We start from the raw sequence: 26,680 nt of genomic DNA on the forward strand, positions 1-26,680 counted from the left end.
TTGTTCAGTCGGCTGACCTGCGTTTGAACTATGGACATTTGAAATTGTAAATTGCATTATGTTTTTTCATTGATGATCTTCTGAACCGCCCTGGGCCTGTTGTCAGGAAGAGTAGTATATAAACATAATAGTAATAAGAAATCCAATCTTGCCCTTCAGCAAAAGAAGGGGGGATTATTGTACATTCTTTCAAGCTTAATACTGCTGGCCAAGGTATCCCCCCCAAAATCTTGTATGGTGCCATCCTTCCTATGATATACATCTTCAGGACTCCATAAAGGGAGGCCTCACATGTTTGAACACTTAGCAGTAGGGCAAAACTCCTGTAACTAACTCCTCATACTTACCATCGAAACTCTGAGTACTCGCTTCTCCCCTTAGCATTCCTTCAGTCACCAGCATGTTAACTTCCAAGGTCTTCTGACCCTTTAAGCCAGTGATCCCCAACCCCCAGTCCGGGGATCGGTACCGGGCCGTGGATCAGTCGGTACCGGGCCGTGGCTCCTCCTCGTCTTCCTCCCCAGCTGCTGTCTCATGGGCTGCCTTGCCACTCCGCTGCTGGCTCACCTTTGTTGCTCCCCAGTGGCCGCCATGGCTGGGGCTCCCTCTTGGCATGGCACTGCACAGCTGCTGCTGGCAGCGCCCCCCAGCCGGTGGCAGGAAGTCAGGGCACTGGCGGGAAAGCAAGCGGAGCAGGGGCTCAGGTGGCGGTGATGTCCCTCAGCAAAAACTACCCCCTCCTGGGCCTCAGTTAAATTGTCGCGTTGACCGGTCCCCGGTGATAAAAAGGTTGGGGACCACTGCTTTAAGCAACTCCAGTGATTCTCCTTTGTGGGCCCCTAAATCTGGAATCCAGAGTATCTCTCCCCTTTGAAATCCCTCCTCAAAACCTACCTTTCCTACAAGATTTGTGGCTTAACACTATAGTTACCACTTCCTGCAAAAATTAAACCAAGTACATGCACAACTATCATACTTACATAAATTTTGCCTATTATCTCACCTTCCCCCCACCCGTGTTTTCCCTTATCAAAATGCATATTGTAAACTCTGCAGGGCATCAAACTGTCTTTTACTTATATTAATGTATAAAAATGCCACGCATACTGAGAAACCTCTGGAACATTCTTCACCCTGAAGTGGCACTATGGTGAAGAATTTCATTTGAGACATCGAGCTGTCTATATGTCTACCCAGTGCCCCCTTTCCACCCCCTGTAAGCACATCATTGGCTAGGGGGGGGGAGGGTCAACATGACCATACATGGTTGGTAGGTAGATAGATAGATGATAGATATATGATAGATATATGATAGATAGATGATAGATAGAGATATAGATATATAGATATAAAATCGCACTCATTCAGGAAACTCTTCAGAGCAGTCAAGAAACCCCAGGGTTTCACAAAACCCTGGTTAAGCAAGTCTGATCTATATAAACACATAAAAACTTAGTGGCCTGATATTTCTTCCCTTAGAAGGTAAAGGTATCCCCTGTGCAAGCACTGGGTCATATCTGACCCTTAGGGTGACGCCCTCTAGCGTTTTCATGGCAGACAATACGGGGTGGTTTGCCAGTGCCTTCCCCAGTCCTTACAGTTTACCCCCCAGAAAGCTAGATACTTAGAATTAAGCAATTTGAAGATGTGTAGTATAACTCAGCTGGCAACAGAAATTAAAAGAGCAGGAAGATCTCTTCCCCTTAACTGGAGCAGTATATGACTTAAATGAAGGGCCTAATGCAAGGAGGATAACTCAAAAAGAAAATTTAATAGTCAGCCAAATATACAGCTATCAGTTACCTAAATATCACATAAATTACAAAAGTATTGGTATAGAGCATAATAGATCTTTTTACTATAAAACAATTGACATACTCCCATAGTCCATCAAGCCCCCCTCCCCCCATCGTTTACAGTTAAACACACAAAAACCAAAGGATATTGTGCCAACACAATTCAGACCTCAAGAATCACAGAAAATAAAACCAGACCAAGTACATTCATTCATTCAGATACAAAACAATTAAGTTGTACAACTCCCCCTTCCCACCAGTTAACACAACTTTTAGGTGCAATTTCACATGCATCCATGTATTTTCCAGCACAGTTCCCAGAGCATTAAAGTGCTTATGTGCACTCTGGTTTCATTCATTTTCAGGTGTGCAATATCATATTTGGACATTTTAAATTCAACATCAGTTCAGCCAGTTTAGATATTTTATATCCAGTGCCAACATTTATACATGTCATTTTTTCAAAGCATATTGAGGTGATGGTTCAGACCGGGGCAGTCAAACCGCGGCCCTCCAGCTGTCCATGGACTACAATTCCCATGAGCCCCTGGGGCTCATGGGAATTGTAGTCCATGGACAGCTGGAGGGCCGCGGTTTGACTACCCAAGTTTAGACAATGTGTGTAAAGTGTACATTTTGTTCCCAAGACCACCAGTCGCACTCTGTCCTGCTGCTGGATTTCATATAAAGACTAATCTCCAACACAACTAAATATTTAACGAAGAGATGGTTTGGAAAACACGGCAAAAGAACTTTTCCTAAACCTACGTGGAAAAAAAAAACCCTCAGGTTTACCGTCAAACACGAGATTAGTAGAAATAGTCATAGTATGAAAGTTTTAAATGTGCACTAACTCTTTAGTTAACAAAATTGTCACCCACAGTTACAAATGTGCAGTATTTAGCTCATGGATATGTAGTGGAGTGATACTTCACAGCTGAATGGCTCGCCATTCTAGGTTTCAACTCAACAGTTTATCAGCATGAGCAGTCGGTACAAAACAAGCTAACGACAAATTGGAATGTAAGGCTTCTGGATGATGTGCAAGCATTACTTGGGCTTTGTGTGGAGTACAACTGATTTACTGCCATCTACTTTAGCCTTCCCCCACATCCAACTTCAGACTAATTGTTCTCTGCATGGTACACTATCAAAGTTTCGTGCCCAAAGTTCACATTTAGCTGGTTTCATACGAACTAAGCACTGGTCTGCAGTCAAATTTCCTGGCTGATTCCCTGGTATGCACGCAGATGGATTGATAAGCCATCATCATATAGGAAACGCCTCTGGTTTTTGAAGGCAGCTGGCACAGCCCTGATTAGCTATAGTTTTGTAGAGGGCCTGCTTCAGAAGGAGGTGGAAGAGCGAGCCAAGGCTCCATCACTTCATGCGACAGAAGCTAGCTCTCCAACTTGTGTTGGTTTCTTGACTGGGAACTGGGGTGGGGCTGGAAGAATGGCATATTTGAGCACAGCAGTTTCCCTGTGAACTAGTTTTGGGATAAACAGATTATGAACAATGAGAATAATGCTCTCCAACAGCAGTGGGGCATCAGTGTAAGTTAAACTCTTAAAGCATTCCAATTACATCACCTTAGGTGCTACACGAGGTCACTGAAAAGGTACCAAACCTGAAGCAAAAGGCACTCAGCAGGGACAGTTATTGCAAACAGTGTAAACTATAATAATTTAGAATAGCTAACAAATGGGCAGAGATGTTCATATGAATTAACTGGAGTCCTTCTAAGGGTCATTTTTCAAAGGGTTTCATAATGTGAACCAATTCTAAAAAATTAGGCTCAACAAAATGTAGTGGTTGCATTTTCCACTTTCTTCCTAAATTAGTACTTGAGAAATTAATTTCTTGTTTAAAAGATGTGATGCATTTTGCATCCTAAGTAACAAACCACTCTTTCCTATATAGCAGTTTTGTGGTTGTAGACTCAATCAACAATTATGTGTGTATTTACCAGAGAGTAAATCCAACCAACTGTGTGACTCACTTCTAGGTTAACAATCACAGCTCAAGTTGTAATCCACCAAACTGTTCATTTGAACTGCACAATGTGAAAAAGCCCCTTCCTATAATTTAAGCATCTCATATGGAATAGTATTATGACATAGGCAAAAATACACTTTTACTGTACAATACAGCAAAAATAATTTGTTTGAAAATACAGCCTCCATGTGAAACACCATTATACAGTTTTGTAGTTGTAAAACTAGTTAGTTAAAATATTTAAACATTTCATAATACCATTATTTTAAATTTAATTTGAATCTATGCAACAGGAACCACCAATATCGAAAAAATACCAAGAATGAAAATGTTTTGTTATAAAAATTATACAATTTAAATTCTTATCAGGTAGGACTGTACACAATTTTCCATATAACACATTTTAAAAGAAACACTTTCACAAACACAGTAAAAGCAATACTTTTAAGAGCTGCCCTTGTGGCAAGAGCTGCCTTACCAAATTCAATGCCATTTGCTTTCATATCTTCATGGTGCTTGCCTCTGTCATCAGTTAGTATTTCCCTTCCAAATAAATCCACATTATTCTAACAGCTTGAGAAGAACACATACTGAAATACTCCTCAATCTATGCAGGGGCTCTAATCCCAAACTACTTAGGTGCTCCGATGAACACACCAAAGGTCTCATCTATATAGGTTCCCAGATTCACATCACCCTACAATGGGCACTTCCATCTTGCTAAGCAAACTGGAGCTGACCTCTCCATATGTGAACAAGAAAACTTGACACGTGCTGGATAACCCTGTGTACAGTGCACAAACAGTGACTAGAGTAGGCCATCTCTTTGAAATACAGAGACTACTTTCAAAATTATGTTTTCCAGCCTACACTAGGCAGGGTATCAATCTTAAAAGTTAGCTTTGAGCAGGAAATATTGTGATGGAATTAGCTCATAGATTATGGGAATGGGGAGCATGATAAAGCCAGGTAGAATGTTATCGCATTTAGAATATTTATTGTATGTTTTGCCCACTAGTGAAAGTCACAAAAAGGATTTGTTTCAAAACATTACTCTAGACAACAGTATGTGCAGAATTTAGAACATAAATTTAGAATCAAGAGTGAGTATTACTCAGCTTCACTCAGCTTCCAATTTAAAGCATTCCATCTTTCAAATTCAATAAACTATTTAACCAATTCAGGCGCAGAAACTTAAAATTAGCTGGAATTATTTTTTTAAAGAGATGTTCTAACAACGTTGCAGTTCCAATAAATACTGCAAAATACTAATGCAACACAGCACAGAGGTTAATACCCTACAGAATCTGCAGGATTTCCAGTGGCACAGCATAAGAAATACCACCTATCCTCACCAGACATATCTTTTTTGTATAAAAAAATATTCTGTGTTACAAGAACCTGCTGGTAAGAATGTTTACTACTAGACCTAAGCTACCAATAAGGAAAATGATAAGATAAACTAACACAACTTTTTCAGAATATGGCTTTTTTAAACAAAACACTGAAAACACTTAATCACTCTCAAAAGTTAGTGTCACCTATATTTTGAATCTCACATATTTACCTGTTTGTTTTGCTGTTCACCATTAAGGCTCTCTTTAAACCTGTATTAAAAATGAATATCGCATGTTTCTGTATGAACACTATTTGCAAAGCACTGAACTATATTATCTGCTTGCTGTATATCTGATGCTTCCAACAGATAATTTATTACAACCCATATTTTAGTGCAGGGGTAGTCAAACCTGTGGTCCTCCAGATGTCCATGGACTACAATTCCCATGAGCCCCTGCCAGCAAATGCTGGCAGGGGCTCTTGGGAATTGTAGTCTATGGACATCTGGAGGACCACAGGTTGACTACCCCTGCTTTAGTGGACCCTATGTATCTGTAATACAGCTCTTAGACAGAGCTGGTTGTCCTATCAATACAAGGTATTTTACAAGGATTCAAGTCTGACATAATGCTGATATTGAGTCTGGAAATCTAGGTAGGCTTCATTTTATTTCAATCTAAGTAGTCTGTAGAACAAAAGAAGGCAAGAGGAGATGAAGTGTTTCAGTAATTCTCTTGCAGCAGTTCTGACCTAGTAACTATTAATTTTTGCCTGCTCAGTAAGCTTATCTGTCAAATGAACACAGTTTCCAAGTCTTGTTACAGGTCTGAATTCAACCACGTTGTTCAGCTTGACCCAAGAAAACAACAGGCTTTTTGGTTACAAAGAAGACTTGTCCGTAGCCAAATCCACATTTGGCTTCATGACCCAAGACGAATTTTGTACATGACAATTCCACAAATGGGACGCTACCTAGTGGGTACTGATGGTCATTCTATAAACATTCTCCTTACCTGCCCTCTCTTATTGCCTTTCTCCATAAGTTTGTGTACATGCATATATCCCCAGAAAATTCACCCAAGTTTTCTTGTGACAGAGCAATATTTATTCAGGACAGATTCTGACCATATAAAATTAGATAACTTTGAAGCTACATACTCTGGGAATTGTTATTCTTTGGCAAGAGGCAATGTATTTACACTGAACTAGTACCCAGCTTGAGACCAGAGATAATTCTTTAGCTATTTTCTCCAGTTATATCCTCTTAAAAATCAGAGGCAGATCTTAATAAAGTATTCTGTCTATTTTCACTTATTCACTAAACAGTAAATTGCCCTTGATAAAGAATTAACTAAGCCCAGCCATAATTTGATGAGTTGTTTCAGTTCCTATTAGCCACCCAGTTGATTATATGATCAAGGCTAGATCTTTTCCAATACAAGCAAGACAGGGCCTCTGAAAAACAGGCATTTTAACATACGACTCAGTATGTTTCTTGATATATTTATATGTCCATCGAGTCCCATTACACAATTTTTGAGAAGTTTTCTTTTGACAGCACCTACATGGGAAGAGTTTAGCTGTGAGATAAGCCAGGAAAGAATGAGAGCCCCCAGCCAGATTTAAGAATGCAGCAGTATGATCGTATTCTCACTAAAAATGCTGGTTTGAAAACCGATTTTTTTTTAAGTATTTATCCTTAACATAGGATCATTCCAGTTTTGAAGATGCAGTATATACCCCCAGGACAATTCTAAGGATTCATCTATTAACCCGTTATTTAGAGATATGGCTCAGTGTTCTGGTTGTACAGACAGATTTTGATTAATCTAAAACATTGAAGGGTATGAACAAAATCATTTTATCAGATATAAATTCTCTTCCAATTTAATCTAGCCTTCATTTGTTAATTCTTAATACAACTACCAGTTAAACCTCACTAGCTCTTCCCTTATTTTACTAAACTATGAGTAATTTTCCTGAGTAAGATTATAAAATATTGATCATTCTACCAAAAGTACAAAGACAAGTAAAACAGGGAACAATACAAACCAACATATAACAGGATCACAAGTGCAGAAATGTTGTTGCTTTTCTTTGTAATTGGCCCCCAGTAGAAATCATAGCAAAGAAATTCAGGTATCTAAAATATTCTGAAGGACAGTCATTAAGTTCTTCAGCCCATGAATATAGCCCTCATCTCTTGTGCTGCTGGGGAACACGTGCGCAAAATCTATCATCCGGACTTCAACTTCTGCACTTTCTGGCACCACAGCAGGTCTGTGGCAGAAAACTTTTTCCAACTGAGGTATAACATTTCCATTCAGGTGTTCTTGTGAAAAGCATGCACTGCTCTTCCATAGGTTGTCTTGTTCCACAGTTTCAACTTTTAGAGAAATCTGACTCTGGTGCCTTTTGTGCAGTGCATACATTTTAGAAAAACCTCTGCCTACAGAGGACTCGAGCTTGCCGTTTTCTGGAGAACTGATTACGCGGATATTGTTGTTGAAGTACTCCAATGTATTACCACCAGGACCCTGGCCCTTGGCCATACTTCTCTTCTCGACCATAGTGCTGTCATTTAGCCATGCTGTTGACATTTGAGATGAGCCGTCATAGACGAAGAGCAAGGAACTTGCATAAAAGTTAAGATGCTTCTGGCTCTCAAACCACTGCAAGATTTCTTTAATCTTCTGAATACTGGCAATGACGACGTCTTTTCTCAGGTAGTATCCATTATGGAAAAATCGAGCCACACCTGCATGAAAAAAGATCACTGCAATTAGGAGATGCTGACATGGAATATTTGAATAGTCTAAGTACATGAAAACAAGTTCTAAAAAGCAAAAATAGTGATTTTGAGCTGTTGTAACAGAATGGCACTCTCAAAAAGAGCATTTTATTCAATTTAAGGTATTTTTAAAAAAAAACTAGTAACTGCTCTGCATTAGATAGCTTGGTGTGGCAAGTTATTTATGGAAGTTTGAAAGATGACTGGATGTTGATCCAATTAGGGAAGCTCACAAACTGAACCACAAAGCAAAATTCATCACAAACTGCCACAAACTTTTAAAGCAGTTTGTGGTGGCGCATGCTGCTTTTGTGGATGGAGCAGAAAGCAGCAGTTTTAAAGAGACTCTTATCTCTTTAAATTTCTGCTTTCTGCTCCCTGCAAAAGCCCCAAAACAACTGAGTGGCAGGGAGGTGCTCCGCCCTGCTCAGCTATTTCGGGCTTTCTTGTGCAGTCCCTTTAAAGTTTAAGGAGATTGTACAAGACAGCCTGAAACAGCTGAGCAGGAGGAGCAAGATGGTTTTGGGGCCTTTCTGCAAACCTTAAAGAGACAGCAATCCCTTTCAACAGGTTTGTGGGGCCATGAACAGCAAGCCAGTTTGATTCATGAACAAACCCTCTGGTTCAGCCGTGAACCACAAACTGAACTTCCTATTTCCCTACATACCCACTCCTAGATCCAATACCCATCTGAGTCGTCCTAAATGTAATTCATACCAAGTTTTAAAAAAATGCTTGTCTGCTTAACATTTGTTTCAAGGAAAAGTCAAGCAGACTATTTTGGGAAACTATGGCTTAGGAAGTCTCTAGTTCAAATTTCAAGTTTAATATGAACTCACTATATGACCTTAGGTAAACCTCTTATTCTTATAAAACCTTAGAGAATTAATAAGAAGCTGACAATATAGATACTGAGCATGTTAGGTTACATTCCAGAGCAGAGACATATTATACAATAATACATTTTATTTTATACATCCCCTCTCCATTCTGTGTGCGTCCCTCTTTCCTCCCCATAGCCTCTGGTAATATTGCCCTCTAAAGGCTGCTTTGTTTTATTTTATTCTCTTGTCCTAAATTTTCACTACCAAAGATACCACATATAAGCCACAAGCCCTAGCTCAGTACTCTTGTAACACTCTTGTAATAAAGGTCTGGAATTCCCTATTTGTTTAATACAGACTGGATTCACAGATACACAAACATTACCGTCTTTTATTGTCTCTTTTGTTAAACCTCTTCCGTAGTGCTGGTTTTGAGTCTCATAGCTGTCAGAATGAATGTGATAAACCTTTAAAAAAGCAAAAATAAAGTTGCTCTCTAGCTCATTTCTCAAAGTTTCTCTCTAATCTAGGTAATATTCTGCATGCATGGAGTAAGTTTTCTTCAATATGAGTCACCCACACAATTAATGCCCAGACAATTCTGTACACAGGTCTTGTATAGGATCTCAAGCTTATCTCAAAAAGACAATATTTTAAAATACTGTCAAATACCATAATTGCCTCATCACATTTCACATACCAAGATGAATTCTGGACTTTTTACACAATGGATTCATTTATACCCATTTCAATCTCGCTTCACGTTTAGTTTTGGAACATGACCTCCGGTAAAAAGAATGGATGAATGCAACAATATTGAAACTTCTAGACCTTTGGAGGATTTCCAGTGCTCTCAGCCATGATACCCTTTTAGACAGGTTGGTAATCTGGGAGGGGCTACTACTCAACTTGTTGGCACACACTACAAGGTTCAACAGGATTCCATCTTTTGCCTTGCACTGCAGAACAAAAAGACACATGGTTCTCAACTACGGGGAGGGACCACAGTTCAGTGGTGTGACTCATGTCTGCTCTGAACCACCAAAATTCCTCCCCAAGTTCTTGTGTGAGCTGCTAATCTCAAGCCAGATGGACCAATGCTCTGTATAAGGAACATTCTTTTCTGTAAATGTTGGACAAAATATTGTATTTACCAGAATTAAACAAGTGTAGTACTACTCTGCGTATAACTGCGTTTCTCAACAGTTTTACCATTGAGAAACCCTTGAAATCTTCTTCAGGTTTCAAGATACCCCAGAAGTGGGACAATTGCGCAGAATATGGTTGAGAAGCATAGCTGTATACACACCCACCTTGGTCCCCTCCCCTTCAGGCCCATCAGTGGCCATTTTTTGGCAGGGGTCAGGTCACCATGACCATATATAGTCATATCACCTGAGAAATGTTTAATATATAAAAATTAATTAACCCTCACCCATTCAGGAAAGCCTTCCAGGGCCATCATGAAACCCGGTGTATGATGTTACAGGGAATTCTGTATCTTGAGAATATATGCATATGGTTTGAGTTAAATAATCAAGCAACCACAGGATTCATGATGGACTAGAATATGAACAGAGAAAAGCAGAACCTTTCTTCCTTTTTTTGGACTAGAATATGAAACAAACTTTGAAATATCTAATTCTGAAAATCCTTTCACAAAAAGAGGAATTAAAATATATTGAAAAAATATTGTATGCATTATACAAATCATTATGAATAGTGTTAGCCTCTTGCAATGTTATTCAGTGGAACAAATGGAGAGGGAGAGTGAACCTGGAAAAGGGCAGAAATTCAAGAAAATAGCATGATAAAGGAAAAAGCAATGCAGGGAAACAGAATGAAAAAGAAGTACACATTTAAACTCCAAGACACAACCAAAATTACTACATGACTATGCATTATTTTGGGAGAGAGAAGAACTGGGCAAGACCCCGATTAGATCTCCTTCAGTTGAGTTCAGAAGACTTCTTCTGTTTTCCCCTAAGACCATAACCATGGAGACATCAGGAGTGAGGCTTATTTTTACATGCACATGTACATACACCCCTCAGGGAAGATAGCAATGGGCAATCTCTCCTATTTGGTAACTTATCTGTCCTCAAAAGGAGAGAAGCAAAGAAGACTTGCTCTCCATTTGTACAATGTACAATCCTAGGAGAACAAGATTTTCTGAACAGGTCTTTAGTAGTCCATTTCAGGTCAAAAGCATAAACCTATCAGAAATCCAATGAAGAATTACTTCTTACCCTCATGCCAAGCACCAAGAACCCAATCTCCTCCATTAGTGGGTACTTGCTGACCTGCTGTTTAATCTTCTCAGCTGAGGCATATGGATCGTAGCTTTTCTGGCCTATTTTTACATCCATTATACATGGCTTTTTAAATCTATGGGTCACATCTTCCAGTTTCAGGTACAAATCTGTTAACAATCCAGAATAAAGCATTATACTAGTTGTATTACCTACATTAACAGACCCATTAGATGCCACCAGAAACTAAAACAAAGCAGCACAGTAGGATTGTACATCTACCTATTACTTTGCATTTGTGCACTGCACCTCACTACCAAAACAATTACTTACTAAGCCCTATCACTCTACTTTTTTCATTGTCTATCCCCATACATTATCAGCCCACATCCCAAACTAAACCACGGTTTAAGGTTTGCTCAAATACTACTTTGCATAGTTTTATTTTGTACAAGGGCTCCTGTATAATTGTACTTATATGAATATCCCATTACAGCATCTGTATTATTGCTGTGGGCAGCTGAATACAGATAAGGCATTTTGACATACAAGCATTGCACTAGATCGGAAGATACTAAATCCAATCTTATTTGGCTTGCAAAACATTGCCCCTATTTACCACGTACTTCCTATCTGTCACACCATATCAGTATATAATTTCCTGATGTTCTACATGATAGGGCTTTATCAGGCAGCACCAAGGCTTTCAGTTTCTGACATTATGAAAGGAATCTCCACAATTGCTTTTATCTAATTATAGCCTAGAACAGAGTCACCTAGGTAATAGTACCGTTGGGAGCAGTAGGTGGTGACCAGGTCCCATGGTATTTTGGCAAATATTTTCGCAGTTCGAGAAATACAGGATCTTCACAGTCGGCAGCATACACCTGAAATAAAGCAGACATTAAAAAAAACTGTATGATTGCTAATCACATATTTCCTGTAGCAAGCTAGGACTTCTTCACAAAAAAGAAATATCTGTTTAGCGTTGGCTCTTCAAAATAAAGGTGATTATATAAAGGCTGGCAACTGATCAAACCTTATAAACAAGACAGGTTCAAGGACTGCAATATAAAATGACAAATGAAACTTTCACAATTTGGCACAGTACAAACCTAGCCAGTTCTAAAAAAAGATTATGCAGCAGCTGTGGTGAGGGGAGTACACACAAACATGCATTAGAAAACCTGCGGTGAATAATTTATATCTCATAGTTACCACTGGCTGAGTTGGGGGGGGGTGGTGGAAGTAATCCCTCTTTCACCTTCATTGATAGGTAAAACTATATTAAGAACTGGATCTGGATCAACATTTCTCCAGTTCTTGTGGGTACCCACAAACTATGATTTTCCTGTCAACCCTTCCCATAGCGGCCTAAAATGGAAAACCATGCTCCACAGAAAGAAACTGTTGCTCCTACATGATGTTAGCCTGGATCTAATGCTCTGAATTTTTTAAGATTACTAAAACCATAACTTTTAGAAAATTATGTTGGAATGGTAAAGCCATCCCATGGGAAATGTTTGATGTAAGAATTCTTAAATCAACCCTATTAACTATTGGTATAACCTTCATAAATAGGAGCAGCCACTACAGGAATATATCTACAAACACTTGCCAAGGTCTAGACAGTCATGGAGCTATTAAAAGCTAGGAATTCTGAGCTTGTTTGCTAGATTTATTATCTCCTCCCAAAATATTAACCTTTGGTGGTTAAATACAGACATAATATTTCCCAGTTCTGCATTTTTCATTCACTATTATACTTAAAAATATGTAACTGATTGTGATTGTTAAATTCTATTGAGCATTCTAAAGAATCCTCAAGCATGGTCCCTGTGTACTGATGGAAAGAAAGTGAGTTTCCATTTTTCTATAACTCGCCAAGATGGAAATTAGTTAAGAACACTATAAAATATCTATTTTAAAGTAGCAAAGCAGGGAATGACAAAATCTCATTTTTTGTCCAAAAAGAACGCTGATAAATTCACGTAGTTAACGCAAGAGGAAAATCAAGATATAGGAAAAGATCAAAACCCTGTTTAGGGAACTCTGACTGAAGAAAACGTTCATTTATGCCACCTATCAAGGGAATGAAACTTTCTGTGAGTAAAATTCAATTTCCAAGATTTCTTTTTTCTGTTTTCTACTCAGTAAATACCAGTTGTCAGTAATTGAGAGAGCAGCCCTCCCCACGCTGGCCATTATTTTTATTTATTTTATTTTTTATTTATTATATTTATATGTCGCCCTCCCTGGGGGCTCAGGGCGGTTTACATAAGAACAAATAACAATACATAAAACAATCTATAAACATGTGAATTATGAACTCAAGGTCATGCTACAGGTATCCAACATCCCTATAAATTAATTCACTGTCTGTAGCAGTAATGCAAGAGGGGGGATTTTGTTCATGTTCCAGAAAGTTGCCCCAAAACAGTGTCCTGATTGGTTGAAACAAGTCAGCAGATCAAAAGTTGCCTGTAATCCTCCTAGGTGTCACTATTATTCCTTCTACCCTTCAAACATACGCTGGCTTTGATGTTTGTAGGTACTTTGAATCTTCAAAGGAACTGTATTGTTTTTAACCTTTTTCCCCTTTTATTTCCTTATAATAAAGCATATTTTGGCTTTCACAATACTCTTGATTATGTTGTCAAGGGAGTGTCTTGTACTCGGGCTGGAGATGGGAATACTTCACTCAGAACACAACAAAGCAACCTTGCTACTACTATACATTCATTTTAAACAGGGTTGGCCAAACTAACTCTCTCGATGTCCATGGACTACAAATCCCATGAGTCCTTGCCTGCATGTGCTGGCAGGTACTCATGGTAATTGTAGCCAATGGACATCTGGAGAGCCACAGTTTGACCAACCCTGATTTAAAACATCTTTTATTTTAAACTAAGGCTAATGGGTTAAATTTTAGAAATCTACTTTCCATGTTGTCATTGCACTAGAAAATTCTGCTCTTAAATGTTACATGTTATTCTACGAACAAAGACTCATCATAGGCACCTGACTCTGAACAGAGCATCCAGTTTCTCACACTGGAAATAAGTGAAAGAATATGATCCACATGCAGAAAATATGCTTCACTGCACATGACCATTCCTATACGGAGTAGCTGTGCTCTGCTTTGGGCTTTAATAAGGAACTCAATCTTTTGTAATTGAATGGTTCCGCCAAAAACACTCAGAGCTTTTGTTCTAATGAACTATTTACATTTTGCTCCGTGCTCACATTAGCATGACTCTAGGCAATTCCTGCTGGAAGATACATAATGCTCATCATCCAACTCACACCCCCTATTTCCTCTTAAGAAGAATATTAGCTTTCATTCTATACACAGCCTGCAAATAAATTCTGGGCTGCCTATGTCATGCTACCAGGTTAACCACTACTAGCTGGACAGCTGCTGCTTTCCTGTCCAACGTGATCTTTGTAACAAGATAGCAAGAATACTCTAATACCCATTAGTAACAGAAATGTATGTAGCACAATATCAGATATGAGTACCAATATGCCACCATCGGTTAATTAATACAATGGTGCAATTACCAAATGCTGTAGGCTTCTTAGCGCAAGGTTAATTCAGGGAAAAGCTGAAAGAACACTGAGTGTCACTACAGAAATGGCATCAGTAATGTTAAAAGGGCAGCTGATGTGGGGACAAGATGATCCCTGACCAAGGTTCATACCTGCTTTAAAGCTGCAGGATTTAATATAGAAGCTTTGTGCCGTAATTCAAGACACTGAGAGCACCTTTTCCTTAGTAATGAGGAAAATGTCCACACAGCCACATTCTTCTTTAGCATTGGCATTAAACAAGAAGGTTTAGCCCACGTATTTTATACAGCATTAATAAAGTGCCTGTGCAATTTAAATGTCAACCACTCTGTGTATGGAATGCAGCCTACCCATGTCACTCTCCACTCTTGATGTGCCTTCTGACTCCTGGGGACGACCATTCAAAATGCTGGAGGAATAGTCATGAGGGCTGGTTAGAATGAGGAAGCGCAGGGAGTGTGAAATGGTTCCTCTTTTCAGTATAAGGATTCGGTATAAACCAGAGAATTGTTCCTCTTTCCTTTCCCTTGTGTTGTGCACAAAGCTGGCCAAAAGTTGGGCCCTATGCATCCTCTAATGTTAGTCATATTCTCCAAGAGTGAACATGAGTTTTATATTGTAAGCCGCTGTGAGTCTCTGGAAAGCGGCGGGATACAAGTCCAATAAATAATAACAGTATTAATAATAATATTTATGGTTCTTTATATAGTTCTCAGTTCCATGTAAATCACCCTGGGCCTTCTGGGAGGGTAGTATGTAAATGTGAAAAATAAATAAATAATAAATAAACTTCAAAATTTGCTATCTGGGTCAGCAAGAGTATCCTGAGGGTTTCTGAGAGCCAGTTTGGTGTTTTGGTTAGGAGTGCGGACTTCTAATCTGGCATGCCAGGTTCGATTCTGCACTCCCCCACATGCAGCAAGCTGGGTGACCTTGGGCTCGTCACAGCACTGATAAAGCTGTTCTGACCGAGCAGTGATATCAGGGCTCTCTCAGCCTCACCCATCTCACAGGGTGTCTGTTGTGGGGAGAGGAGAGGGAAGGTGACTGTAAGCCGCTTTAAGCCTCCTTCGGGTAGAAAAAAGCGGCATATAAGAACCAACTCTTCTTCTTCTAAAAGGGTAGTTCTATTTGACATCAAGGTATAAATTCTTCGCTTAGAGGATTACCTGGTTATAGAATTCTAATTCTCTGGGTCCTCGAGGTGGTGGCTGCAATTGTTTCAAGACTGTGCCATCAGGATGTTGTAGTATTCCTGGGGAGAAAGAGAAAAAAAATAAGTTTGTTCATAGCTGAACTCTGAAGGTAACTTTTGTGGGACGTTGGATGCGGGTTACTCATTTCAATTGTTCCCTATTAAACACCTGAGTTTTTCATAAACAAGAATTGGAAAGCATATCAGTAATCCCAACACAAAATCTTTCTTAGAAAGTCTGCATTGATTAAATTATAAAATCAATGAAGACATCAAAAACTTTCAGCCAACAGAGATATCCTGTTTCCACACTACCACACACAGGCTGTTTTCCAAAAAGAGTCAGACAGAGTACTAAGAGATGCCTCAACAATACGCAGATGAACACAAAATGTTTTTCAAAGGACCGTTTGGAGTCTGGCATGCATCCTGCAGACCAGACATGTCTCTTCTGTTGAGCAAGAACCTCATGATTTTCCAGCTGACCTCCCTCCTATTTTCATTTCCAAACATTGTCTTTTGTTCTGGCCAGTTCCAGCTTCACTGAAGTTTACTGAACAATACATAGTCAATTAAAGTTGTGCAAGAGCCAAAATTCCCAGATCAAAGCAAAGCAATTTGCAGCTCTGATAATTTGTAAATTACCATTTCCCTAATCACCTTCTGAAGAATTAACTTATGTACAAAGCACATTGCTTTGATCCAGTAAACAATATTCTTAATTAACCTTGCAAAATCTACAACTAGATTAAAGGTAAACTTTTTATGGGACCTTTGTAGAGTAGTTCTCTGCTATGCTTGAACCACCTAAATAAATCCGATCTAAAGATTTGCCGGCAAGCCTTACAGGAAAAAACAAGCTCATAATTTAGAACAGGATGACAAACCCGTTTTAAAAAGGATGACAATATTCTTTTTTGCATTTAGCTTAATTTAGGAACAGCCTTTGAGGAAATGCGAGTGTCACATGGGCCCTGGGTAGTCTGTTTTTTTTGTTTTAATTTCATCACTGGTTTAAATGAGAAAACGAATGTGTTCAAGATCAAATGGAAAAGCCTAAATCAGCCCTACAAATAAATCCATAGGAGTTACCAGTCAACATCTATTGTTGCTAGTCTTCCTGCCCGTACGTACTATATGAGCTGTAGAGAAAAAATGATTTCTGATCGATTAGCTCCCTCAGCCTAAAAGCTAATCAAAACTGGACTAAAATACCCTCTGTAATTTTAACAGATTTGTAAATACATCCCTTGTCATCATAGTTAATGTATCACAAGTGGTAGCTGAAGATATGTGCGTGCACATGAAAGCTTACACCCAGAAAAACTTTGTTGGTCTTAAAGGTAACACTGGACACAAACTTTGTTCTTATATTGCAGATGAACTGTGATAATCAAGCATAGGCAGTATGCCCCTGAAAAGTGTTTTTTGCTTTCTTGAATTGTGTGTTAAGATTATAAACAGTCACTGGCCCAGTTGTTGGGGCAAGTGAGCATTTTCTCTAGGGAATCTGGCCAAGAGGCTTTATATAAAGCTGTAAGAAAGTTGACCCCTTTAGCTTTATTAGGCTATGACTAACATAGGTCCTTCTGGGATTCAGAGGCCTACCAATCCTTTTTATTAATCCAATTTAAGTCATTACCTCTTGTAATTTATTATGAAGGGCTACCTCTTATATAACAGCAGTATCACTCGTTACGATGACCGATAGTCACACTAGGTGGCTGTATCACTGTGACAGCAACACATCCACATATGTATTTTTCTCAGAAGGAGGGCAGAGATCTGACCCCTAGCATATGGTTGCAGTTTAAGTTCCTATAAAAGTCAGGAAAGTGATGTGAATAAGTAAATGCTTGTTCATCTGAAACCTCCGCACTGCTGTTGTACTTCCTGTTTTAAGAGAGTTTGGTCAACATGTATTAAACTTAGATTCAGTCAAGGTATCAGCTTTCGTGAACATGCACTCTGTTGGTCTTAAAGGTGTCACTGGACTCAAACCATGTATTAAACCTGTAAATATAGAAACTTAAAAATGAGACTGCAAACTCAACTAATATAACACAACCTTTTCTTAAAATGAATCTGGTCAAATCCATTCCACTTGGTCTAAAGCACCCACCCCGGTCTGGTGTAGTTGCTCCACTCAAAGGCTGGCTGAGAGAGTCCCACGGGAATGCGGAAGACATTGGTACTACTGCTAGCATAAATCTGTCTCTGGTTCCCTTCTCTTTGAAGCAAGAGCAGCAGCAACCAGCTCCTGAACAGTAACTGTAGAACAGGCAAATTCCCGTGTATCCAATGTGCCCGAACAACTGGGTCCATGGTTGCTGGAGGCACATCTGACCTTCAGCAAAAGGGAATAGCCACAGATGGGGCCTTATCTCCTATCAATCTATTCAATCTATTTACAACCCCCTTTTTTGGCCTTTGTATATTTTTAGATAGAGAATATGTCTGAGAAAAGCCACTCCTAATGCTGCATCTAGTATAACTCTAGGCTCTTAACTGAATTAAAGAGCCAGCTGGACCCCATCAAAAATGGAAAGCAAGGTGTACTTCAAAACTTCACCCATCCCAACCAGTGTCTTCCCAGGATTCGGTTTCAACGTGTTCACCATTAGCCATTTAACCACAGCAATCAGTCACTGGACCTCTACTGCAGGGCTCAACAAACCCCAGATGCCAGGCTGCCATGGCACCTAAAAGTTCCATTGTGCTGCCTAGCATTTTAGGCAATGATTTTACTGTGGCATCTTTTAGCAATTTTCATGGGAAACCCTAATTGAAAACCCAATCATTTTTTTCACTTCTAAAAAAGGACCCTTTGCTCTCCCAAAGGGCTATGGTTGAGATCAAGAGCAAAAACCACATGGAGTCTTAACTCCGTAAGGTTGGGAATTGGCGGAAACAGAGCACACAACTGGGCTGGATCCATTCCAGCATTTTATATCAGAACTAGATATTAAGCCCGCTGTGGCCAAAATACAGCGGGCCCTAGCATGATGGGTGGGTGGAGGGATGGGGCGAAGGAAAGAGGAAAAGGAGAAAGAGAGACAGAAAGACAGAAAGAAAGGGAGGAAGATAGAGACAGAAGAAGAGGCAGAGAAACAGGTAGCCAGAAAGAGGCAGATGGAAGAGAAGGAGGAAGGGAGAAAGGGAAAAACAAAGTGAATGCTGGGAGGAAGGGAAGGAAAGGGCAAAGGGAATGCTGGGAGGAAGGAAAGGGCAAAGGGAATGCTGGGAGGAAGGGAGGAACAGAGGAAGGTAGGTGGCATTGGGACCTTCTGCTGGGCCCAGGGGCAGGCTCGGCTGCTCCAGGGCCCGGCAGAAGGCTCGGGAAGGCGGCGGCAGGCTTTGAGGCCTACTGCCGGGCCGAGGAGCAGTCTCAGCTGCCCCAGGGCCCGGCAGAGGGCTCGGGACGGGGGCGGTGGGCTCCGCGGCCTACTGTCAGGCCTAGGAGCAGGCTCGGCTTCTCCAGGGCCCGGCAGAGGGCTCGGGACGGGGGCGTGGGCTCCGCGGCCTACTGCCAGGCCTAGGAGCAGGCTCGGCTGCTCCAGGGCCCGGCAGAAGGCTCGGGACTTCGGGAGTGGGCTTTGTGGCCTTCTGGCGGGCCCAAGGGCAGGCGAGCCTGCCCCAGGGCTCGGCAGAAGGCTCCCTGGGCGAGGGGAAGCCGGCCGGAGGACTTACCGCTGGGGAAGGCTTCTTACTCTGAGCGGCAACTCCCCGGCTGGCCCAGGCGAGTGACACTTGGAGGGCCCAATCAGGAGCCGCTTCGCGGCTCCTGATTGGGCCCTCTGAGTTTTTATCCCGGACAGGGCCCGCCCTAACTCCTCCCCACTTGCCCTTACTCCTTTATTCCTCCCGCTCCTCTGGAGCGGGGGGAGGGTTAAAGATGTTTTGTTGTATGATATATAAAAATAAAGTGTACATGAAATTCTTGTCATGTTTTTTTTATGTGAACATAACTTGGAACCATTCAATGGTAGATTAATTAATTTCTTATGCGGCCACTTTCTATACTGGCTTCAATATTCAATTGAATTGACCTTTTGGAAGAAATAATGTAATGTAAAACTAGGGAGATGTTTGGCTTGGCTTAGAGGTTAGGGTTTATTTTGTTTTTGCGATGACAACCACGGTTACTCCAGTATTTACATACTATACAACTTCAGGCATAGCTTCATCAAATGTTTAAGGCACTGTATAGGAACTTTTGCAGTACTAATAATTAGAAAATACAGTAATTAAAATGTAACACCTGAAGGATGAAAAATTTGTCTGGGTCCTGGATTTTGGAACTGGCTCCTAAAGTCCAAGAAAATATGTCAAGGCCAGATCTACAGAATCACTGGCTAATCAGGATAAAGAAATACAGAGCAGGGTATCACCAGCACATGGATAACTGCCTACTCCTAAGCCACAAATGATTCCTGCTCAGGGCTTTACACAGAGATGGAATGAGAAGCATGGAGGATAAAACCAAGCCTTGTGGAAAAATTCCACACTAATGACAACTTGTCTCCAATACCAACCCTCTGAATTCTGCCTAAAGGTAATGATTTTTAAGGCACATCCCTTTATCCCTGCTTCTACCTACAAACACCTCAGCAAGATGGTATTATCCACAGTAAGCTGATAAATCCAGTTACAAAAACAAAGATGCATGACCCTCATCTACACCCAAGCAAAGATGAGAGACTAAAGCCACAACACCTAGCTCAACCCCATAACTCAGCCTGAAATCGAACTAAAAGGAATGCCACCAGGTATTTTGGCCATCAAGTCACAGCCAACTCATAGTGACCCCATGGAGCTTTCAAGGCAAGAGATTGTAATGTATAGCTACATAAGTATTTGTAATACTTGACACATTAATTAGCTTAGCTTTAAGTCTGCTTTCATATCTTAGGTCAGGCTTTCTCAACCACTGTTTCATGAAACCCTGGGGTTTCTTGACTCCCCTGGAAGAGATTCCTGAATGGGTGGGAGTTAATTTTAAATATATATTTTTAATTTGTTAAACATTTGTCAGATGATATATGGTCATGTTGACCCACCCACCCCTCCCAAAGTGGCCACTTCTGGGGGTTCTCAAATTCTGAGGAATATTTCATGAGGTTTCTCAGTGGTAAAAATGTTGAGAAAGGCTGTATTAGGTCTTATGATTCTGCTCCCTTCTTTAAAAGGAACTGTGCTGCATCTGTTAAAAAATAACTGGGGATCATGTTTTATTACTATTTATAACCATATAACAGATAGGACTTTGGACTGTGTAGCTGGAGAAAGCACAATGAATCCTTCAATCATCAGGTACAATTTGCAAATAGTATTATGACTAAGAATTCTTTACCTCATCAAGTGAAAGATGCCCTCAGCACATAACCTTGAGTGAAATGACAACCAACCTACTTTGTCACATGAGCATAATGTGAATGTGACTTTCTTCGCACATATGTTACAAATTGGCATCCTTCCAGACTGCATTTTGGGATTGGACCCAGGAACCACTGTTTAGTGGTGGCTTCAGTTCCATCTGAAAGGTGGATCCCAGAGGGTGGTGCTGGGGAACTGCTGCTCAGCCTCTTGACCTCAGGGATTCCCTCAAGGCTCCACCTTGACCCTCATGCTTTTTAACATCTACATGCAGTCACTGGAAGAGGTCATCAGGAGATTTGGCCTGGGCTGGACTAACAAGCTGAAACTAAGTTGCAGAAAAGCAGAAGGTGCTACCGGTGTGAGGAAAGACTGACCCAGTTATTAAGGCATCCCCTGTTCCAGATGGCCTTGCACTTTCCCCTAAAGAAGCAGGTTCACAGCCAGGGAGCATTGCTGGACCTGCAAGCTGTGTTGCTTTAATTACTGTGAAATATAGTAGATATGATGCCTTGTCTGAACAGATTCTGAGACTTGTATTCACATCTTCTATACTCTGCTTTTCAGTGTCATTCCATTTGAACATTTTTATGAGTATCATGTCCAACAGGCTGCACAATGTTATAAAAAAAGGAATAAACAATAGTTTAACATAACCAAAGAGGCACATGAAAGTACACGATGTAGATCAGTGTGAGAGAATTGGGCCTGGATACCAGAAAAGCCGGACTGCCTTGAACAAGTCATCTCTCAAGATAATCTCCCTTACAGGGCTGTTGTGAGGATGTCATATGGATCCCATTTTAACTATGTTTTGAACATAGAAAAATAGTTCAAGAGTAGTAAGGAGAGATAGACAACATGAAAGGAACAGCGCACTGTTTGTGAAATCACTTTCTTCTGTATTCTACATGCAGCTACTAAAAGAAAAGGAAAATGAGATAAGCAAACTAACTCAGAAAGCCTTTAGCTCAAATTCCATCTCTTTTTTAAATGTCCACTGGCACCTTTCCTCTCATGCATGTATGTCCCATTCCTTCCTATTTCCAAGCAAGTTGCATTTAAAGTTATGCATGCCACAGTGTTAAAGGGGAATGGTACCTGCCCAAGAACAAAGGCACCCACAGGCACCCTGGCAGTATTACGTGAGCATTAAACCTGCAAGTACTTATCTAGCACAGGCTGGAAGTCCAAGGGTTCAAATAAAACAGACAGACCCAAAGACATGAACAACCCAAAGTAGCTCCTTTAAATGGTTTGTACATTCATGCGCAAGCATTATTTACATTTTCATCAAACTGTTTTAAAGATGCTTGACTAGTAATTTGAGATATACTTCAAGATACCAAGTTATCCTCTTGCCTAATCCAGAAAACTGAAACCCCATTCAAAAGAGGCTAAGAAAGTCACTTGAATGGTATCATTTTAGAATCACAAAGATTACACTTTTTTTCCACAGTGACGAAAAATCTCTGTGATGAATACCGGATCATCTTGTTTACCCAAAACAGGACTGTTTATTCTTTCTACTGTTTCCTTGTGGCAAATGACAATAAGAGGTATATCTCAACTGGCAAGCTTTGGGCTCCTGTGGTATGCTCAAGACAACAAATTTACCATCTTCTAGACTTTTTTGTCGGGACAGGAAGAAACAGAAACGTTCCCCTCCTCAAATTTTCCTCTTCATGAATATTAACCTGCACATATCAGATTAAGTGATTATATGCAGCTATCCTCAAGAAAAAACTTGAACTTCCTACAGCTCCTAAAGGCTTTATAACTAGAATAAGGGAGATTAAGCCCCAAAAAAGAAAGAACAGCAGATGCAAATTGGACAAAGCCATGAGAATCTCAAAAGCAAATTGTGCTTATTCTAGTATAAGTACATTAATATATACAGAGAAGCAGGAAATTACTGCTAACCACTAAGCAGTGGAATATCATCACAGAAAATTACCAGGAAAAAAAGGAATGAAGCTTAACTGCAAGTTCTACAGGGTTTTACAGTTAAAATTCAAATTTCTGAATGTCAAACATTCTCAGATATTAATGTTTCGGTTAAAAGAGCACTATTTAAGCAGTACGATTTTACCAAAGTACCAAGGCACTGTCAAAACACCAATTAGCTTTTGAGCAACATTTTAGGCCTTTGTGCAGTTCCTGAATTCTGCCACATAAACTACTTAATGGTCGCAAACGAATCACACTTTTCCAGGCTAGCCTACCTAATGTTATGACTGGGCAGCCAACAAAGTTCAGTATACATCGTCATGAGAAGCCACCTAACTAGTGTGCTGAAAAAATAATAAAATGACCATTGTAGGCTGCTGAACAAACTGTGAAACGTTCACGTGGTAAACAAAGAACACTTACCATGTATGATACCCTTTGGGCTTTTACGTTCATGCTTTAAAGCAGAGTTACACCCTTCTAAGACCACTGAATTTCAAAATTTGTAACAGTGCTTAAGCAGTCCAAATAGCCCTAGTTTTGAAGAGCCTGGAAGCTAAACATGGTCAGCCATATTGAGTATTTGGTTGGGAGACCACCAAGGAAGAACTGGGTTGTCCTACAGAGGAAGGAAACAGCAAACTACTTCTGGTGAGAACGCCCTGTGGATGGGGTTGCCATGAGTTAGGAGCAGCTCAATGGCACATTCTCATCCTGACCAGGCCTATCTCATCAGATCTTGAAAGCTAAATGAGATTGGCCATGGTTAGTACTTGGATAGGGTCCTTCCAAGGAAGTCCGGGGCTGCTATGCATTGGGCAGGCAAGGGCAAACCACCTCTGACCATTTCTTGCCTTGAAAACAGCTACAGGGCCTCTGTAAATCAGCTGTGACTAGCCGACACTTGCCTTTGGGCACCACTGCAAAAACCCTGAACAGCCACTCAAACCACTGAAAGTGCTGGAATTATTTTTAAAAAGAGAGCGATTTATATTAGAAAAAACGAGGAGGGGGGAGGTAATATATACATAACACCTGGCACGGGTAACATTTTTACATGTTGGCCTTTTCTTTCCCTAAAGCTTTAGGACCTTTAAGGAAAGCACATGACTAGAGCAATGCAAAACGAGATGTATGTATATATGTAATATACATACATATAATGTATTTATATATGTGTGTGTATATGTAATATACATAAATATACATATAATGTGTATATATGTGTGTGTACGTGTGTGTATATATACATATATTTGCAAGTAAAAAGAGTCTGCTGGGCATCACCTTCCAATTAATCTCCCTCCCTCCCCACCCCCCAAGGCAAACATGCAGCCCAACTTGGCCGGAGGGTCTGAGGCTCCGCGACGACAGCTCGTCCCTCCCCGCCCCTCCCCTGGGGACCCCCTTTCGCCTGCCAAGCGCTGGCCGACTTACCGCCCTTATCCTTGCCGTACATGTGGCCGGCCACCTGATGGGAGAGCGGCACGCAGCCGTTGAAGAGCGGGACCTTCCCTCCATCCTCTTCTGCCGCCTCCTCCGCCGCAGCGGGCGGCCCGTCCAGCAGCTGGACGCCCCGGGGGAGCCGCTCGGCCTCGGCGCTCTTGGCGCCGCGTGGGGGCTCGGTGGCCATTTCCTGGGGCGGCCTCCGCGGCGGCCACATCCTCTCCGCCCTCAAGGGCCGCCGCCGCCGAGGCCCCCTGCCCGCCGCCCCGCCGAGGCCCGCGGCTCCATCGCGCGCCCGCAGCGCCAGCCGCTCTCCCCTCCGAGAGCAGGAGCGCCGCCGCCACCCACCCAGCCTCCTCGCCCGCCCGGGCTCGACTGACTAAGCGGCGCGGTGCCCGGGCAGCTCCTAGCAGCCACTGGGCATGCGCGCTCCGAAGGGCGCTTGCGCCTCAGCGGCGAGTGAAGCCCGAGGCTTGCCCGGGAGTTCCCCGCACTGCCATCTGGAACGTGAGGCGGCCGAGGCAGCGCTTTAAATTGCTCAACGGGGAGTGGTCCCGGGGGCGGTGGGACTCGTCGAGAAGACAGGACTTCTGGCCGTGTGGGAGGAATTGCGTGCTGTCAGGTGGTGGTGAGTACGGTTGCTGGCTCTGGGTTGGGAAATACCTGGAGACTTTGGGGGTAGAGCCGGGAGGGGGTGAGGTTTGGAGCATAGAGGGACCTCTGCTCCAAACCTTTAAGCTTTGGAGTCCGCTTTCCAATGCAGCCATTTTCTCCCGTGGAACTGATTTCTCTAATCTGGAGGCGAACTGTAATTCCTAGGGGTTCTGGCATCCCTAGGAAAGAAGGGCACTCTGCTCATACTCAGAGACATAGCATGCAGTATTGCGATCCTGAACGGAATCTTAAAGGAAACCGAGCCCTGGCAGAAATCTGTTCATAGTTTGAGGCAGGATACAGGAACCCCCACTTATGCAATCTAAGGCACACAGAGGTGAACAGAAAGTAAAACTGATTCAAGCAGCCCGAGAGTCCCAGTTTTCAATTCTATGTAGAAAACCATAGCATCATCATTGTAATAGTGAAAGTGACTGCACATAGCATTCTATTAAAGTTCAGTTCCTCAATCAAGAGAATATTGTGAAAACCAGGGGTAGTCAACCTGTGGTCCTCCAGATGTCCATGGACCACAATTCCCATGAGCCCCTGCCAGCATTTGCTGGCAGGGGCTCATGGGAATTGTAGTCCATGGACATCTGGAGGACTACAGGTTGACTGCCCCTATTACAGGACATGGTGAGGGGTGTGCCTGTGTCTGTAAATGTAACTTGGTCCCCACTGTTTATAAGAAGCCATGCCCTCTAAAAACATCAAGACTGAGAAAGGGGTTGTGGCTCAGTGGTAGAGCATCTGCTTGGCATGCAGGTAGTCCCAGGTTCATTACCTGGCATCTCCAATTAAAAGAATCCAGTCAGGCCCTGAAGAGCTGCTGCCAGTCTGAGTAGACAGGACTGACGCTGATATACAAAGGATCAGATCCAGTATAAGGCAGCTTCATGTGTTCAGGATTGCATTGAGGACATGAAAGAGTAAGACCTTCCTGAAACGAATAGGAATGGCAGATCTACTAAACAGAATAATTTTTGAGAATCCACTATGCCTACAACAACTAATTTTATTCCTTATTAGTCAAACTTTTGACTGTAGCCATGAGACCATTCATAAAAAAACATTAGCAGTAGTATGGGCAATTTAGTAATTTACTTTCATTAACTTAGAACTTTAACTGGGAAAAGTTGGGTGCCCGCTTTGGCCAAGTGTGTATGGATTAGGCTATGATAGGTAATTGCAGATCAAAACATAGCATCTTCGGTACTTAGTATTTAGCACCTTTCCCTCATGCATTTTAGAAATGCTATTTGCTCTGGAGCATGGAATCCAAAGCTAGGAGCAGGTTTAATTGAAGCCACGATTCAACCACATCCTCCATGTCAAACCTGTTAGGAAGTCTGCTGCTGAGTAGAGCTCAGCCCCGCATCTAGGAGCAAGAGGGAAAGATTTTGTGTTGAAGACAGTTTTATACATTATCATTGGTAGGAAATGCTCATCCCATGCAACCCCCCCCCCCTTTGTACTAGGCTTCT

General features: G+C 41.4%; 1 protein-coding gene across 1 annotated transcript; it reads right to left on the bottom strand.

Moving 5' to 3' along the window:
• Positions 1-1,752: 1,752 nt before the first annotated feature.
• On the bottom strand, positions 1,753-24,756 carry IPMK (inositol polyphosphate multikinase). The gene is made up of 6 exons (XM_077350413.1): positions 24,531-24,756; positions 15,742-15,827; positions 11,790-11,886; positions 10,997-11,169; positions 9,133-9,214; positions 1,753-7,890 (listed from the first exon to the last, which is right to left on the bottom strand). The coding sequence occupies exons 1-6, from the start codon at positions 24,754-24,756 to the stop codon at positions 7,268-7,270; spliced, it is 1,287 nt and encodes a 428-aa protein (XP_077206528.1). The 3' UTR covers positions 1,753-7,267.
• Between the last annotated feature and the right edge of the window lie 1,924 nt (positions 24,757-26,680).

This window comes from Paroedura picta, chromosome 8 (assembly GCF_049243985.1).
Source record: "Paroedura picta isolate Pp20150507F chromosome 8, Ppicta_v3.0, whole genome shotgun sequence".
Lineage (NCBI taxonomy): Eukaryota > Metazoa > Chordata > Lepidosauria > Squamata > Gekkonidae > Paroedura > Paroedura picta.